At 42.7% G+C, this 18,636-nt stretch overlaps 1 protein-coding gene across 3 annotated transcripts in view; it reads right to left on the minus strand.

The window, feature by feature from the left end:
• SVOPL (SVOP like) overlaps positions 1-18,636 on the minus strand; it is a 321,589-nt gene that overhangs the window by 11,932 nt on the left and 291,021 nt on the right. For all 3 annotated transcript variants that reach the window (XM_085652034.1, XM_085652032.1, XM_085652033.1), the window contains 2 exons: positions 8,572-8,653; positions 3,081-3,170 (listed from right to left, as the gene is read on the minus strand). In XM_085652034.1, coding sequence (XP_085508160.1) covers positions 3,081-3,170; positions 8,572-8,653 — 172 coding nt within the window. The remainder of the gene's footprint in view (positions 1-3,080; positions 3,171-8,571; positions 8,654-18,636) is intronic.

Below are 18,636 nucleotides of genomic sequence, written 5' to 3' on the forward strand. Positions count from 1 at the left end.
AACATGTAAAGGGGCTGTTTAGACAGCTCCCACACACATAGCCATGTTGAGGGAGTCCCCAAAGATCCCCCAAGGCCAAAAACGGAATTTTTATTTTTTCGGTAATTTCGCCGATTACGCTTACCGTACGCGTACGGTTAAAAATGTAAAAAAAAAAATAATTATCCACACTCTCTCCACCCCGTGTGCAATTGGTGCCCGAAGGACACCAATTGTGCATGGCTTATTACACCTGAGATAAACTAAAATATTTTAAAAAAAATAAATAAAAAAAACAAAATTATCCACACTCTCTCCACCCCGTGTGCAAATGGTGCCCGACGGGCACCATTTGTGCATGGCTTATAAAATATACGAAAAATTAAAATATTACCTTTCAAAACGAAGTGCATCATATGTCCTCCATGTGCGCACGGTGCGCGAAGCGCATCGTGCGTACATGGCCCATCTAGCGTAACGTGGGCACGCGGTGCGCGTAGCGCACCGCGTGCCCACCGTGCGTGCACGGCACTAACTGCGTAAAGTGGGCGCGCGGTGCGCGAAGCGCACCGTGCGCGCACGGAACGAACTGCGTTAAGTGGGCGCGCACACCACGAATGGCGTAAAGTAACTTAGCATTTAAAAAACCGTACAAATTCACTGAAAAAACCATAGGTTTCACACACGTTATAGTTAGGAATTAGCATTTAAAAAACCTTGCAAATTCACTGAAAAAACCATAGGTTTCACACATGTTATAGTTAGCGGAAATTTTACTGATAAAAAACCAATGAAATTCCCCCGTTATAGTTAGTGCAGGCAACTATAACTCACGCGACCGCAATCTTCTGCTGATGACATATGTGTCTTTATGAAAAAAAAATATTTGTAATATATGTATAGCTAAAAATGTATGGAAGAAGACATGGGCAAATAAGTGTCTAAATACAGTATTAGCATCAGCAGAGGATTGCGGTCGCGTGAGTTATAGTTGCCTGCACTAACTATAACGGGGGAATTTCATTGGTTTTTTATCAGTAAAATTTCCGCTAACTATAACATGTGTGAAACCTATGGTTTTTTCAGTGAATATATATATATATATATATATATATACCCTTACCACCCTTTAACACTAGCCATCCCATAACCCTAAATTTACCCTTACCCCAATCCATAAAATTACACTTACCACCCTTTACCACTCCCCAACCCTAAAACCCTAAAATTACCCTTGCCACCCTTCATCACTACCCACCCATAAACCCTAAAATACCCTAACCACCCCATAACGTTAAAATTACCCTTAACACCCTTTACCACTACCCCCACCAAACCCTAAAATTACCCTTACCGCCCTTTACCACTACCCACCTCCTTGTACAGTGCACTGACACCGATTAGGGACTACTCTGCACTGAACAAGCATGGACATATTAAAAATAGTAATAATATGTTGCATCCTAAATCAGGCTATTCTCTGATGGTCTGAAGAACATCACTCTCTGGATCACACTTCCAATTTATCTTATTAAACATATCATGGGTCCAACCCCTATGGAACATAAAACCAATGGCAGAGTGTTCTGTTGTTTATAGAGAATGTTATTTATAAATGTCTTGACGAATATCAAGCTCTGAACATGTCTCCAGTTCTTCAGAATGGTCTCCATGCACTAACACATTCCTTGTTTCCTGGGTAAGATTCCAACCCAATTTCCCAACCAGGCTGCCATTCCAAAGATGCCTTCCATATTTAAAAGTCTGCCTAGGATGTATCTCCGCCTGATCCCACTGTCTCCTAGGATGTATCTCTGCCTGATCCCACTGTCTCGATGTATCTCCGCCTGATCCCACTGTCTCCTAGGATGCATCTCTGCCTGATCCCACTGTCTCGATGTATCTCCGCCTGATCCCACTGTCTTCTCTACACTAAGCTACAAAGGCTACTACTGGACTTTGTATTTGCATCCACGTCCTCCATTCCATTAGTTATTCTGCCTTTCATCTGTGCCCACCTAACAGAACTGTTCTGCTGTGAATGCCAAACAAAAACTTGAATAAAAAATGCAGCCTTTTCTGGTTGTCTTCTACACATTTTCTCCCCGCCCCTGGCTTTACAAAGCGATCCCTGCATTTTGTTCTTTCAATGACATTCCCTAAACGTTTTCCTTTGCCTTCCATTATGGATATTTTTTTCTTTCTGGCTTTGTCCTCTTGTTACCTTCCCTGCCACTCTGTGCTTGACTTATCTGTCCACCAGTTGGTTCAATTCCTGTGAGCTTCGAAATATTCAGCCCCCCAACCTCCAGTTACTCTTGCCACCTCTCTTGAGTTACTTTTTAAAACCTTTTATTGTCTATCATGTGTATGCTTTGTTAGCATATATATTATGAATGCTTTTCTCAAATGTCCCTAAAATGGTTTGTTGACGTCTTTGAAGACTGTATCAAATCAAACAAAAATCAGTCAAAAAAGCAAATAGTAGAATCGATGATTAATGCCCCAGAAAAGAGAGCAGGCTATGAAAAGCATAGGGTGCCAGTTTGGGTAGAGTCCACTAAATGTCGGCTATAAAGAGACCTACTGTTGCCCTGTAATGGGCAGTTTTCATCAGAATCATCATCGAACTTGCTCATCATGGTTGTTCCACTAAGTCTCTTTATGTGCCACCCACCGCACCAAGCTACACCTGTGTCATACATATCACTGTTCTTACGAATGGTCACCCAGGTGTGGCGGCAACCAGAAGCCCTCCCTCATGTGTTCAACTCATCATTGCCCCTTTGTCATAGATGACTTCTTCAGAGCCCTTAAAAAAGAAGGCAAATACCTAGCATAATGGTAAACTTTCCTTTAATTTACGAAAACGTTCATACCTCGGATTAACTCCAATTTGATTAAAAAAAAAAAAAAATCAATAAAATGTAAAAACCTCTTATTTGAATGGCGTGGATTCAAAATAGGTAAGATATTCATGTTGCTGTATGCAACACATTTTAATATGTACCTCTCATGTGTAATGAATATGTAATCCAATTCTGTGGACGTACTGGAGTAGTAGCACCATGAGTATTCATGCCTTGAACAAAGTCACTTACTTGTGCTATAAATGGTGCCGACATCGCTCCTATGCGGCAGACAGAGCCGCTGGTCCCCATGCCTATGGCTCTCATCACAGTTGGATACACCTAGGATGGGAGGGAAAAAATATCAAAAAACAAAAAAATCAGACTAACATCATTCAGATAAAATAAATAAGCATAATTGTATTTCAGCGATAAACATCCCGCCCCATCCAGTATACCCCTTTCTTTGCCTATTCTCAATATCACAGAACCTACAGTGCTTGGACCTCACTTCTCCCACCGCTGGGTATGTCCCAGACTATTGGAAACCATTAACAGTTATGTCTCCACAATATTATTACCAGGTAATTACTAGGTCTTTCAACCAAAGAAATACCTCTTTATCTTGCGACTCTCCCTCCTTTACTGACTCCTGACATTCCTTTTATTTTAACAAACAATCTTAGTCGCATTTCATTAAAAATAAAATGACATGAACAAAAGACAAGTGTCATTGACTCATGATCAATAAACAGATGGGAATGCTGATTCCTATGTCTAAACAGCATGACCGTCTACTTGCAACATTGTGTTCAATATACTTCAGACAATTGAACAGCTCTTCGAAGATACACAGCATGACAGCTCCAACCCCTCCCGCTTTCATTCACAAGCAGCCCTCTATACAGGAACCATTCCTTGCATGTCTTGCAGTGCTTCCGAGGACATCACCTAGCTCTATACATTAGGATCGTCAATGTCATGCAGCTCTCCAAGCCTCTCTCAAACCCTGGGTAGGCTCTGTTGATCTGTACAGCACCAGCAATGTCCATTTTGCTATGACAAACAAAGGCAAAACAGAGCTCGTTTGTATCTATTGACATCAGAGAGGATATATTAAGCCCTATTGGTGAGGAAGGCATCGAAATGTTGACCCAATAGCCCCTTCTCAGGGTTTGGACTACACTTTCCCAAAAGGGCTGCTCTTGAGGGTATGGCCATTCTGGATGCAGGCAGTATCCTATGGGATCCCCACATCTGAGACATGGCACAATGTCTAGGGATCTCTTCTCTGAAATAAGGTTGCTTGAAAAGTGTTTTTCCTTCTTTGCTGAATTTAAATTTAAGATATAAAAAAGGGAGAAACTTGGAATGCACCTACAGTATTATGTCCCTCCAAAGATACTGAAGTTCCTCACACTCTCCAGATGGGGCATGAAGTAAGATGGCATAATAAAGAAAGCACTGGTCCTTGGTATCTAGACATGATTTAATTCAGTGGCATCATCTTCATTACACTGTCCGGAGAGGATCTGTGTGACATGGTGGTGGAGACATGTCTCTTGTCGAGGGAGGGTGGACCTTGAGTTTATTTTGCAATGTTATCTCATTCACTGCTTTATATAGGGAAACCACCAAACCTATCAATTAGCCACAAGCAAGAATTCATGTATTGTGATGAGAAAAAGAAGGTGCAGATGGGAAGGTGAGTGTGGGGATCTGCCCTGGGTGTTTTGTTGTTCTCAGGCAGGCTTGGATGGATGAATTGAGCATTTTACAGGGTCCAGCCTTAGGCTAAAAGTTGTCATTCTTTTTCTAGAGTAATCCCAATGATAATATTGAAATGTTTACGTCTCTCCTAGGCAGCGCTTGCGCCGTCTCTTTGTGACATGCTGTATTCAGGTATGGATGTTAAGCTCTGCCCATTTTTTCCACCCATCTTTTCAATTGGCTCCTGTTACTGTTCTTTGTAAATTGTGGCTTTTGATTTGTGAATAGGCTCAGGAGTCCCTCCTTAGTACCTCCTTTTCTCATGTTGTAACCTCCCATAAGGACTGGCCCTCTTACATGTGTTGTTACTCATTATGTTTTATTTACAGTCTGAGAGCACTATTTTTTTACATGACTTTCTCCTACCTGCTGTTGCAGGCACAAGACACTCTCCTGCAACCAAATGAGTTTTTCTTTGCAGCTCAACATGCTGTGTTTGGACTTTAACAATGGCAGCCATGCAACTTCTTTTGTTGTGCACGGCAACTCCATTTTTTGCAAAACTGTATGTTTTTTCCCCCCCAGTATTTCATCTTTATTAGCAATGGTGGCAGCGTGATATTTTCAAAAGCCGCAAGTCGCCCAACTTGTTTTTATTAGCAAAGGCAGCCGTGTGCGATATTTTCAAAATGCACGGCTCGCACAACTTGTTCTAGAAGCAGGAATTTCACCTACCTACTTGACAATCTGGTCAAGTGCCACCCTTTTTTTCCCCCCCAGAGTTTAATATAGCGCGAACTTGACCTGAAACGGGTATCAGAGCGCTTCACATAGCACCAGTTACGTTACATTAGGACACACATTCATTTTTTTGTTGGGCACGGGGAGATTAAGTGATTTGCCCAGAATCACAGAACGTTCAGCGTCATTGCTGAGACTCGAACCCAGCTCCCCAGATTCGAGGTCGACCACCCTAGCCGTTAGTCCAACTCCTCTCCCCTTACCCTTAGGCAGAGTAAAGCAGAATGGGAAAGTGTTCTGTCACTCTCAACCTATGAACTTTTTCCCCTATCTCAATGTATTCCTTCTCTTGGTTTTTGAGTTCTACCACTTTTGGTCCAGCTGTGCTGTTTATCTTTATGTTAATGTTTCGGGAGTTTGTTAAGCGCTCGTATACCAAAAGGTCTCTTGGCGTTATAAGGGGAGGGAGAACCTTCCTAAGGACTACTAACAATAGGCAAGAGTAAACAACTATGTTTTCAGTTTTTCCTGACATTGGTGTACTCAGATGTTAGTCTAATGTCCATTGGCAAGGAATTCCAAAATGTAGGGCCAAGGACAGAAAGTTCTCTTGCGCTTGAATCTTGGAATAGTCAGCATAACCATTGTGGCCAATCTGATATTCCGTTTAGGTAACTACCTTGAGATCTTAGCAGATATGAATTTGGGGCTCTTCTCGTAAAGTGCATTAAACACCATACAGCCAGTCTTAAACATGAACCACTGAGTCACCGTAAGCCAGTGTAATTGCTTCAGAAGTGGTTTGATGTGATAGTGTCTTGGTTGCTGAAAGACCAGCCTGGCCGCTTGATTTTGAATCAGCTGCAGCCTATGAGTCTGATTAGCAGGGAGCTATGGCGTTGGCATAATCCAGCCTGGACATGATAGGGCAAGCATTATAACCATGCTTGCTTCCCTGGTAAAGAATTTCCTGATTTTCTTAAAGGTCCACAGATGGTAAACGCAAGAGGAGGTAACCAGGTTGATCTGTTCATGCATGGATAGCTTGGCATCGATTTTAATCCCCAGACTTGAAACCACATTTTTTGGGGTGGGTGGAGTGCCCAATGCAGCTGGCCAGTGTGCTGGCATCCACTGATCGAGTCTATTATTAGAAATGACTATCTCAGTTTTATCCAAGTTTAATTTGAGATAGTTATGACTTATCCAGTTCTTTGATGAAGAGCATAGTATGTTGGAAGAAATCCTTAGATTCCTCCGTCTCGTCAATCGGGAAGATCAGCTGCATGTCGTCTGCTTAATAATATACCTTCACTCCCCTGGTTTGAAGAGCATGAATCAGTGGACAGATATAGATGTTGAACAGGTGTGGAGAGAGAGATGAGCATTGTGGTACACCACATGTGGTATTGACCCAGGCTGAAGCGAAAGGAGCCAGCCTAACAGACTGGGTGAATTCCCCTAAGAATGAGAGCATCCAGTCCAGTGCCTTGCCCCTCAGCCCCGCCGGTTCCGCTTCCATTCTATCCGCTAATATGGTGTGATCCACGGTACCGAATGCAGCGGACAGGTCCAATAAAACCAAGGCCTGTGTCTGCACCCTCTTTCAGATCATCCACTACACTCAAGATGACTGATTCAGTGGAGTGTGATGGTCTGAAGCCTGCCTGATGGAAGTCAAGGAAATGAGTTTCTTCAATGAAGGCACAGAGGAGTTTTGCAACATGTACCTCCAGTATCTTCACCGGACATGGGAGGAGCGATATTGATCTATAATTGCTCATTATGCTGGGATCTACTCCCGCTTTCTTTTGCAGTGGGACCAGCACTGCCTCTTTGAGGGCACGTGAGACCACACCTTGCTCTAAAGAGGTGTTGAGAAGAGTGAGAAAGGTATCCGGAAATTGTGTAAGAAGATCTTTTTGTATCCCAGCGGGGCAAGGGTCATTGGGTGCCAGATTGTATCTTATTTCTAAGCTCTACTAACCGATCCGGGGTAACATTTTGGAAACTAGACAAAGTTATGGGATTATCTAAATTGCTTATGTGATTTCCAATCTTGAGAGTTAGAGGAAATAGATTTCTGGATGACCTCAAGTTATCACACAGAACTTGTGAGGAAGTAATGGCCAATGTGACACGGTCAGCACTAGAGAGTTCTCTATTTTAAAAATATCTTTGGATTTATTTTCAGAGCTAAGTTCCCTGTTTGTGTATAAGGCTTTTTTTTTGCCTCCACAATGACAACTTTATACTCAGTTAGTGCTTTTTCATAACTTTTCCTTTCTGTTGGGGAGTAGCTTCTCCTCCATTTCTGTTCCGCCTGGCGGGTTTTAAGTTTTACTAGTTTTAACTCTGTGGTGAACTAATAGGAGGTTTCATGCCACCTAGAACCCCTCTCTTTCCATTGTAATGGGGCATTCATCTCACATGCCCGTAGTTGCCAGTTGGAGATGGCTCTTTCCAACTCATTAACATTATCCGTTATTGGCGGAAGTGTAGAATTCAAGGTATTCAGGAACTCTGGTAGACGGACACGATTACAAATTCTAGGCAGTAATTTCGTGTCACTCAACGATTTAAATAAGGGTAGACCATTTATAGCAAAGTGTATCAGGTGGTGGTCTGACCACACACACGGTTTGACCATTAAGTTACGTACCAAGATGTTAGAGGTCCATAATTGGTCTAGTGCATGCCCTTTAATGTGGGTGGGTACCATTATATGTCCTTCTAAATTCAGGTTATTTAATAAATCTGTCAGCTCCTTCGAGCTCCGGCTCCCCCCTTCCTCTGTAGACCAACAAGTCAGGTCTCCAATTAAAACAGTTTTGCATAGTCTATAGTAAGTGGGGTCAGGTAATTAGCTAATTCAGTGACAAAATCTCCCATTCCAGTTGGGGGTCTATAGATTAATATGCACACTAATGTAGATTTAGGAAATATTAATTTTAGTGTGAGGCTGTCCACTGAGGCAAATTCAAATGGGGAGATGGAAGTGGCCGAAAGGTCTTTTTTGATGATTGCTGCTATTCCTCCTCTTTTCCCAGGAGGTCTATTGGCGTGCATCAAGTAATAATTGCTTGGAAGGACCGCTAGAATGTCAGGCATAGATTCCAGAGTTAGCCAAGTTTCTGTAACTAATAACAGATCTGATGCTTCATTTCTAAAAGATTAAACATTTCCATCTAATGCTTGACCAGGGAACATGTATTAAAATACATTATATTTAGATCTTTCAAATCATGATATATACATTTCGTAATTGATGAATGAATCAACTGAGTCTCACCTCTGCAGTATAGATGTACACCGTGTTGAAGCTTGCCGCCACCAGAGCTCGGAGGAAGAACAGTATGGCGATCAAGCCGTATCTTAAGGAAGAAACAGAGAATTGTGGTGAGTCGGCTTTGTACAGACAACCTCTTCCAGTTCACACATATTTATATTGTAATCTATAATACGTTACAACTAAATTCACTTTCATTGCTAAGTACAATGCATTACCACCTCGTCTGTATTCCTCATCCCAGGCCATACTAATAGAGGTGAAGTCTTACATTGAAGAACAGGACTCTTGACTCTAGTCCTAAGAAGGTTGTTATCCTGCAAAAATAAATTATAAAAATATTGATGGTTCACTTTTTATATTTAAATATATATTGCAGAGGCAGCACTGATGCCACTATATTTAAGTTGAGATGTGAGTTCCACAGGAGAGCTTTGTTTTGCTTAATTTCTAAATTTGGCTGCTTGACTAATCTGCACCAAATGTTGTAGATCAAAAATCCAATACATTCTCTTGGATTCTGCCAAACTTGGTGCTTAGTGATATGTGGGTGAGGGGGTGGAAAAGGGTAGAGTTCTTAAAAACACTGTTCTGACCTAACCCCATACAGAACTTTTTCTTCGTAAATATTAAAAAACACAGCTGACTGAAAATGTGTCAAAGTAGACAGGAACACATAACTTTGTATCATTCAGTGCCTCATATTAGTCTATTGCATTATCCGGGGGCAGTGCTTAATTATAGCCAGTTGTTGTTGTTAGGTGGCATTGGCATTTATTTTTCCAGCGTATCAGAAATTTCATGAGCACGAGACGGGGAATAACATGCGGGTAGTAATAAAGACGGAGGAAGAAAAGGCAGCAAAACCATCACAAATAGGAAGCAGGAACCTGCAAGTGGGAGAAAAAGGGACAGGGGTCTGGTAGTGGACTGAAGACTGCTGACATTCGTATTTGGTGGCCGATGTTTAATTGCACCGGCCGCCGGCTTCTGAGCAGTGCTTGGAGCAGCAGCACTCTTTCTTTTACAAATGAAGCACTGCCCATAGCCAGAGTTCTTCAAACTGTTGGCAGCTGTTCTCAATGGGTAGGCATGGCATCATGTCTTCCAGGGTGATATGGAGGTGTGGCCCTCAGCAAGACTTCCCCTTCCGGTTTCCTTCCTTTAAACAAAAAGATCGTTTGCATTTTCCCTATTCTTCCAGTGCGCATGGCCCATGAGACTCTTTGATGGAGGAAGCAGATAAAGCATGCAGCGCTGCGTGCCGCAGGTTCAACAATGAGTGTCTTCCAATCATCAGAGAAGATTATAGAGCAGATGGCAGGAAATGCCCACAAATGTTCATGAAGGTGAAGGTTCTGAACACAACCTGCATAGCGCTTTGTGAGAGTGCTGCTTTTCTTCTCGTTCACCTTGACCTTCCTCGCTGCTCGCTTTCACCTGAGTGGGCAGCCAGCAGCTGGTACACGATTCAGGACAGATGCCTATAATGTGCTACCCTGCATTGTCTTGCAGCACTGACAACTGACCTTCAAGTAAACACACTCATGGATATCCCCTGGGGTGATAAGCCGTGCTATACAAATATACTTGATTGACTATCAACAGAAGCCAGGAGGGAGCCATGGGTGAGGTCCGCGCTGACCCAACGGTACATTCTCCTGTCAGCTCAGCACACCACAGGGAGTTTGGACTCTGGTATTCCCTATTGGCGCTGGAGATCAGAGACAACAATCGCATGACGATGCTGATCAAGCAGCCATGCCATGCCTTACGCAGCCTGTGAGGGCAACGACAAAACCAGTACATCTATTAAGTGACTTTTAGCCTCATTGGTGTATTTGTCTGGTCCGCCTCAACAACTATCTCACTGTCATGAGGGATGCAGACACCATCATCACATGCTCACACATGTTACACGATGCGGGTAAGGAAATATTCAAATTATTCAGAATACTGCCCAATTCAGGGGAGGCGACTGACTTTGAAGGCGCAGTGGCTGAGCTGGAAGTGGACTTTGATCACCACCTGAACCCCATTTACGAGTGATTTGTACTCAGGCAGGCAAAGCAAAAGGAAGGTGAATCCATTGATAGCTTCTATGCACAGCTATATGCTCAAGCGAGTCCCTGCAAGGGTGAGGACTGTGAAGAATGTAAGGGCTCAAACTATCCAGGGTTGAGGCTCATCTATCTTATGCCACCTTTCACTGTCAGAACTGCACATGAGCCTGAATGTGATTCTTACGCGTGGTTGATGACATGAAGTAGCATGCACTTGTGCGCAGTATATGGAATCTGTATTGGCAATAATGACAGTAAAATCAGAGCCTGAAGGACCTGGACACATAAAAACAAACAATGCTTTTATGCAAATGAATGCTATTAGATGTGGAACATGGGTTCGCTTCATGAGGGCCATGAGAAAGTAGACAGCCACAAGTATGTTCACTGTGGATAATCTAGGTGCAAATCACACCTACCACCACCATGCCCAGCGTGAGACAATACACGATACAGCTGCATCAACCATTTGCACAAGTCTTACAGGGTGGAAAACGAGGGAGAAGTTCCCAACAGTGCCAAGCACTTCACTGCATCTGCAGGCCAAAGCATACAATCTCAGCAATGGGATATATTAATCTCCTGCACCTGACACAGAAGACAACAATGAAGAAGATGAAGGAATCATCCTCATCTCCTTCATCAACTAAACTTCCAATGGAAGAAGGCCCCAACTTAAATGCTGAGTACAGACCCAGGGTCTCTCTGTCACTGCCCTCATTGACTCAGGAGTATCAGTAACAGTAATGGACAAGCAAAACTGCTGTAAATAAGTCTAAGGATGGCACTCATGGGCATCAACACCAAGATATATGTCAGTGGTGCCTGATTCTGTTGCCTCTAGCTGGACCATTCAATGATTGACAAGACATCAGTCAGGGCCAGGATATTAGTAACTGAGTGGTACAGGCACGCTGCTTAGCTGTGCAGTGGTAAAGCAGGTTTATTCTTTGCAAAGAGTTTGACCACCTGTGAAATATATGCTACATGACACCAGTCACCTTTCATTGGGTTATAGTGTTGATAAAGCAGTCAGACTATGCATAGTTACAGGACTACATCTAGTGGTGCCTCAGCACAGAAAGATACTATTTAATCTATAGTCTCAAGTTAAAGCAAAACGTTGCAAACAAGATTAGCTAATTATAACTTGGAATGTGTCTGGCCTGCCTCCTGGGACACCCCAACAGTAGTCCCCCTGAAACAGTCTGGTGCAGTGTGTATATGTATAGACATGGAATTGCCAAATCAAGACAGAACACCAGCTGACTTTCACTGGAGCTTATTTCCTACCGGACCCCAATAGTGCTAAATGGTTTTCAAAGCCTGGTTTAATTTCAGTACATCAACCTTTGTTGGATGAGTCGAGGAGCTACATTGCAACATTTTCTACCCATGTCAAACTTACACGCTAGAAAAGACTGGGTTTTGGGGTTTCCTCTACTGCTGAAGTCTTTCAAGAAGCCAACTCCAGACTGGAAGACATCATGACTATTAGTGACTATATGTCAAAAATGATGCCATGCATAGTCATCAAATCAGAGCCACGCTAAAAAGACCTGTGAAAGGTGACATGCCCCTCTACATCATGAAAAATATGAATTCATGAAAGTTAAAATAATATTTTTTGGATACATCTTTTCCAGCCCAGGCGTAAATATATAGCTAAAAATGCACCACATTCACAGAATCCCTTTGAGGTCTTCAGATTTCAGGATATTATTATTCATCCTGGATGTTTTATACCTAACCTGGTGATCAACAACATACCCCTTCGACAGCTGAGAAGAACTATATCAACATGGAAATGGTAGAAATTTGCATAACTACTTTAAGAGTACATTCATGAACTATTTTGAGCAGAAGCAAAAGACTGAACTAGCAGTGGATACAATCCTGTTTGGATTAGGGACCATGCAGTTCAAAGAATACTCCAGTGACTCATAGTCAACTATTGCTTTTGCAACCCGAGTCATTAATGATATTGAAACGATACACATGAAAATAAATCAAGGGCCCTCTTTTCAGGAACAGATATAGGAAAGGATACTCCAATTACAAAAGTTCAAGTTTACTATTTACAACAGGCCCAACATCAATAACCTAGCAGACTGTCCTTTAGGACACTCTCGCAAACAGCAGGAGAAATTAATAATTAAGAAATGTGTTGTTTTCCTTCTTTTCCCTACATTGATCGGTGACACCATATTTGTGATCAAACGCAAGCGAAACAAGTTGGCTAGTCTCAGAAAAATTTCAGAGAGATTCCAGCCAATCAGATTAGGTTATATTTGTAAACATACATTCAGCCAATCAAAATGCTATATTTCGTTTTCAAAATGTTCATTTTGTCATCCAGAGAATTTCCATGTTAAAACTGAAAGCCACCATTTTTAGACCTGCCCTTAATACTTTGACAGGCATGACCAATTTTCATCAAATTTGGCTGCATGGAAATTGGACTCCAATACTGCATTTTGCTAACATTGGTACAATTGCAATACAAGGATGTGGGGGGTGTATTTGTTAAAAAAAAATGTAAAGCAGGGTTTTTATGCAGATTGCCACCCTCAAAACACAGTGGCATGAATGTTGCCTCTGCAATACTGAAAGGGCGCCAATTCATGTCATACCCTTCCTCTGCTATAACAGCTTCATTCTTTAATACCCAATTTTTTTATCGGCCTCTTGCTGGAGACCAATGCACTCTACCCCTAGATAAACAGGGTCAGTTAGGTGTTAGGGAATATTATTTCCCTGGTTTAATTATTTTTGATTCTGCTAAGATGTTCCTTTGTATGTTGTGGGGCCTGCGCTCTCTTGCAACATGCTCAATGGTGTACAGTCCTTAACCCCAGGATGTTTCCACGCAGGTAAGTACCAGCCAGGTTAGAACCATGCAGGCGGTGGGTGTATAAGATACCCAGTATTCCTTTGTCAGTGCATGCCGAGCTGAAAAATGTGTTGGGTAGTCTATGTGCTCTGGTTGTGACCAATTCAGATGAATGAAGGGTCTGATTGGCTGTCCACAGTGATGCATTCATGGAAATCTAATGGCTCCTTAAGTATGTGCTTTAATCTTTGAGACTTGAATGTAAGAATTTGGGTGGACAGGCATCAACACCCTAACATTTCAGAAATGTCAGATTTGAAGGATGCTGACATGGATGCTGATTTGAGATTAGCACAGGTTTTGAACATTATGGAGGAGAAGGGATTGCCAGTGAAGGCCAGCAAATGCAAGATTGAGGTGTTGAATGTTTAGGTCACCGTCTCTCAGAATGTGGGATTGAACCAAAGGAAATGTTAGTGTGGGCCACTGTGGATTTTGAATCTCCCACAAGTAAGGAACAGCTAAGGGTATCTTTAGGTTTGTTGAGGTTCTATTCAAGATTTCTTCCTGATGTGTGTTGACGAGACACATAGACTTTGCAAGATACTCAAAAGAGAAGAGATGTTTCAATGGGATGAAAAATATTTTAATGAATTTGCCCGGGCTGAAAAAAATTTGGGTTCAAATCTAGTTAAGCCTTTTCTCTACTCACGTTCCTAGAATAGTTGACACTGTTGCCAGTCAGCATGGAATTTGCAGTGTTACTGGAAGCCAGGAATGCCAATTCCGATGCGGTGGTGTTTGCATTAGAGAGCTTGAAGGGAACTAAGAGAACGTACTCCATGGTGGAACATGAAGCTGTGGAATGTTGGTAGGTTGTCAGTCGCTTCTGAAATTGCTTATGGAGAACAGAGTTTAAGATTAGTATGGATTACAAACATCTAGTGGATTTGTTTACCAGAAAAGGGGGCAGAAAGACCTCCGTGAGAATTGCCAAGTGGTAAGTTCAGACTACAGGAATAGTATCAAACTGAATATATTGTGAGCATCAAAATGTCACAGCTACCTTCACTACTAGCAGAGGAGGACATAGAGGATTACATTGATGATGAGGTTGTAGTCCGCGTCATGGAGACTGTTGCACAGGACACTGTGTCTGAAGGGTTGAAGGCTCCCAGGTGGGATACGGTTCTCAAAAGAGTGTTGGTATATATGCAAGTGGGTTGGCCACAGGTCAGACACTTTTTAGAGAAGGTGTGCTTGATATGATTGTGACTCAGAATGGATCTCAATGTACTTCTGATTAAGGTTTAGGGGACCTTGTGGATCTTGATATTAAGCTTGTGACTATTTCATTGTATCATCCCTTAAGTAACAGTTTGGTGGAAAGGTGCAATAGGGTAATTTGGATTAATATCCAGCTATCACTTGAAAATGGTTTAGACTGATCTCCAGAATTGAAGAAATTGTTGTGGGAACTGTGCATCATGCCCAGTACAAACACTGGTATGCCTCCTTTTGTCCGCTTGTGAGGTAGAGTTCCTGGTTCCTAGCTGAATAGGCTATGCATCGGAATAGTGTTATACCGGAAGGGAAGTTGCAAGGGGTGGCTGATAAATCTTATGTGGCCCAGTTGAAGTATTCTGGCTTGCCTGGGTGATGGTTGGTGTAGATTTCAGGGAACTGATTAAGGTGAGGATAGCAGGTGTATGGCCCATGGGTAGTGGTGAGTTTACATCCCTGAAAAGAGTTGTGAAAATTAAGCACCATGTAGTGAAACTGGATGATGGCAAGTTGTGAAACAAAGAAAGGTTGACTCTGGTTCCAATGTGTCTGCACTATTGCTACGGTGTGTCTGGGGTTACGAATCCCACGAAGCCTGAGGTGCAAGCACAACCTTACCTGACAAATCTTGAGTGCATTAGATCTCAAAGGAATCAAGCTCCTCCTTAGCGTCTTGATGACTTTGTGCATTATCATTGATGATTTCTGTTTCTCACCTCATTTGGAGGTGTGCTAGCATGATGCTCTTTTGTCTGGTTTCCTTGTTGTATGTATTTAGTTGGCGTTTAGTTTAGGATATGTCTTGTTTGGGTATATTGTTATAAGGGGTGAGGATGTGTTGGGTTTTGTTCATTGATATTCTAAATAGACTTTTTAGGTGTTCTTGAATTGTGACAAGTTCCTGTGCAGTTGCTCTGTGCCCTGAGGCTCTGCTCGTTGCACACTGTTCTATTGCTATAAACTGCTTAGAAATGTACATCTTTGGCTGATCCTTTTAGGGACCTATTTTGTTAAATATTATAAGGAGGTGCAATGTGTGCTCCTGTGAATCTGAAGTTCAGGAACTGAGCCTTGACTGTATGGAATATTGACTATGTTCGAATATCACATAATATAGTAAGACGGTCCATAAAATGACTCCACGCTGGCAGCTGCTAGGCCGATATTCCTCTTTTTTCATTTTAATTATTGCATTTTCCAAGCGATAACAGGTCATTATTAACAAAAGAGAAAGAGGAAAAACAAAGAAAAAAATCATACAGGGATATCCAGAATGACATATTAGAGCAACAGTAGTAGCATCATTTTGAGTACAAATCTGAGCATGGTCAGTATAGGGGTTGTTTGATCATAGTCAAGAGGTGAGGATATATCGAGAAGAATGGCTCAAGGGAAGAGTACATGTCCAAGCAAGATCATCACATCGTGCAGTATAAACCTTACACTTCACAGTTTGAAAATAAAAAGAGAGCATCACATCATTACCATCAACTGGTATGTATCCGGGTCGGCATATTAAAAGATTCTGTCTCCTCAGGGGGCAGGAGTAAGTAAGAGCGAAGTGGCTGCTGGTGTTCTTAGGCCAGGAGGTGGGTGGTTGCAGTGCAGCATAAATGTCGCTACTAGTGTCACAATATATTAAATCTCTCATTCAGGCCTTAAATGTTGTGGTGGCGGGGCTGCCCCAGTGTTTAGAAACTTGTCTTTTGGCGAGGAACAAAGCGATAGCAGAGATTCGACAAACTCCAGCATCCAATAGTTTAATATAGCATAACAAAGCCATTAATGGGGAAGGGGTCAACTCAGAGTCACTCATCAAGGCGAGGTGATGAAAGACTTCCCCCCCAATATGCTAATGTTAGTGCAGAGTTCCACACTAAATGAGAGAAGTCTACAGATTCCGTCGCTTATCTAGGGAAATCATGAGGTTTAGTGGGTCCGTCTTTACCAGTAATTTAGGTGTAATGTATGCGCTCTATGAATATATTTAAGATGTAAGAGCTTGTGGCCATGGTTAGCCAGATCTACTCACAGCAATAGGCCCATGTCTTATCTGGCATGGGGTTTCCAAGATCCCTTTCCCATGCCACATGGGCCTCCATACCCAACGGCAGCTGGAGTGTAAGGGCTAAATGATAGAGTCGGGAAACCAAGCAGGGGCTACTAGCAGATGTAATGACAAGTGAGAGCGGGAGAAAATCCACTGGTTCCGCTGCAGAGGCTCGAAGTGCGGCAGTCATAAAGGCCCTTGTCCTGTGTAGGAGAAACCTGTCCATCTGGGATACATCATGGCCCTCTGCAAGATCCTTAACAGATTTCAGTTGGGCGTTACAGAATAGGTCATCTACACTGTGCAACCCGCATCAGGTTTGGGTTCTTTTCGTTAATGTTTCCATGGCCGGGGACAGCCGTTGGATGTCTAAGAGCGGTATGTGTGGGAAGTCGAGGAGGTCAGCATGCAGATAACGACGTAGCTTAGTCCAAGCCCAGTATGTTATTTGGAGAGTCTGTATTTCAGTGGGTGCTCTAGGTAGTCCGTGAGGTAAAATAGCTGAGAGGGAATGAGGACGAGTCTGTGACCACTCAGGTTTTAGATACTGCAGTCTTGCATCCAGATGATACCAACAGTACGTGAATTGCGCCTGTGCAACTAAATAATACACATAAAAGTCTGGGACGTCAAATCCTCCACGCTGATAAGGCATTGTCAGTGTCTGCTAACTGACGCACGGCTGTCCACTGGCTCAGATTTGCCTAATAAGCATGCCCCGCAGCGTGTCAAAGAATGTAGAGGTAAGTGGAATAGGAATGTTGAGAAAAAGATATAAAAGCAGGTACCACCATTTTAACGATGGCAATTCTTCCGGCGATTGACGGGGGAGAGTGATCCACCGGTCAATTTGAGTAGTTAATCGATCAATTGGGGGGTCCATAATTGAGCCGAATAACCGCTACTGTGTTGCGGTGCAAAGAAATACCCAGGTATCTGGGGGCGTCATCACACCAGCAAAAGGGGAAATCAAGAGTTAAAGGGGCCGTGGCATCTGTTAGCGGAAATTTTTCGGATTGGGCCTAATTTATGACCTTCCTGGAAACACCCCAAACTGTACAATTTTACGGAGGAGGGGAGGGAGATTAATTTCGGGATCGCAAGGATCTTAGCTAAGATTTTATAGTCTTGATTTAGGATAGAGAGGGGTCTCGCATCGTAAGGGGGAGTGATCCGTTCTCTAGATATTCTGAATAAACCTTTAACAGATGAGGCATTAGCAATGGTTTATATGTTTTATAAAATATGCCCGATAGCCTGTTGGTACCAGGGGCATGGATCCCGCTGAGATCATTTATGGCCTGAGAGTACTCATCCACTGTAATGGGTGATGTCAAAAATTGCAGCTGACCGTCTTCAAACCAATCATGGCTACTTCGGACAAATAATCGGCACGAATGTCATCAGCAGGGGGAGAGGGGGTGGTATATAAACGAGAGTATTAGGAGAAAAATTGATGGTAATGTCAGCGCTACTTGTAATCGATGTACCGTCTTCTAGTTGAATCTGTGTAATGAATAAAGATTTATATTGGGGACGTAATAGTCTGGCTAAGGTTCGGCCCGGTCTCTCACACTCACGAATATCAGCGCCTGTGCATATTTACCATGATAATTGGCCTCGCAAGCAGCGAGTTCTTGGAACTCTGAAAGAAGTTGCACCTTGCGGTGTAGTGGAAGCCGGGGTCGTCTAACAAGGTCTGTGTGTCAAGGTCTTTCAATGCTTTCTCAGTAGTCCCAAGGTCCTGGCGGATGAAACAAAGCACCCCAAACTGTTGAGCGCTACAAGTTCCCTGGATGCAAACTTTAAATGCCTCCCAAAGTGTGGCATAGCTGGAC

This window comes from Triturus cristatus, chromosome 4_1 (assembly GCF_964204655.1).
Source record: "Triturus cristatus chromosome 4_1, aTriCri1.1, whole genome shotgun sequence".
In the NCBI taxonomy this organism is placed as follows: domain Eukaryota; kingdom Metazoa; phylum Chordata; class Amphibia; order Caudata; family Salamandridae; genus Triturus; species Triturus cristatus.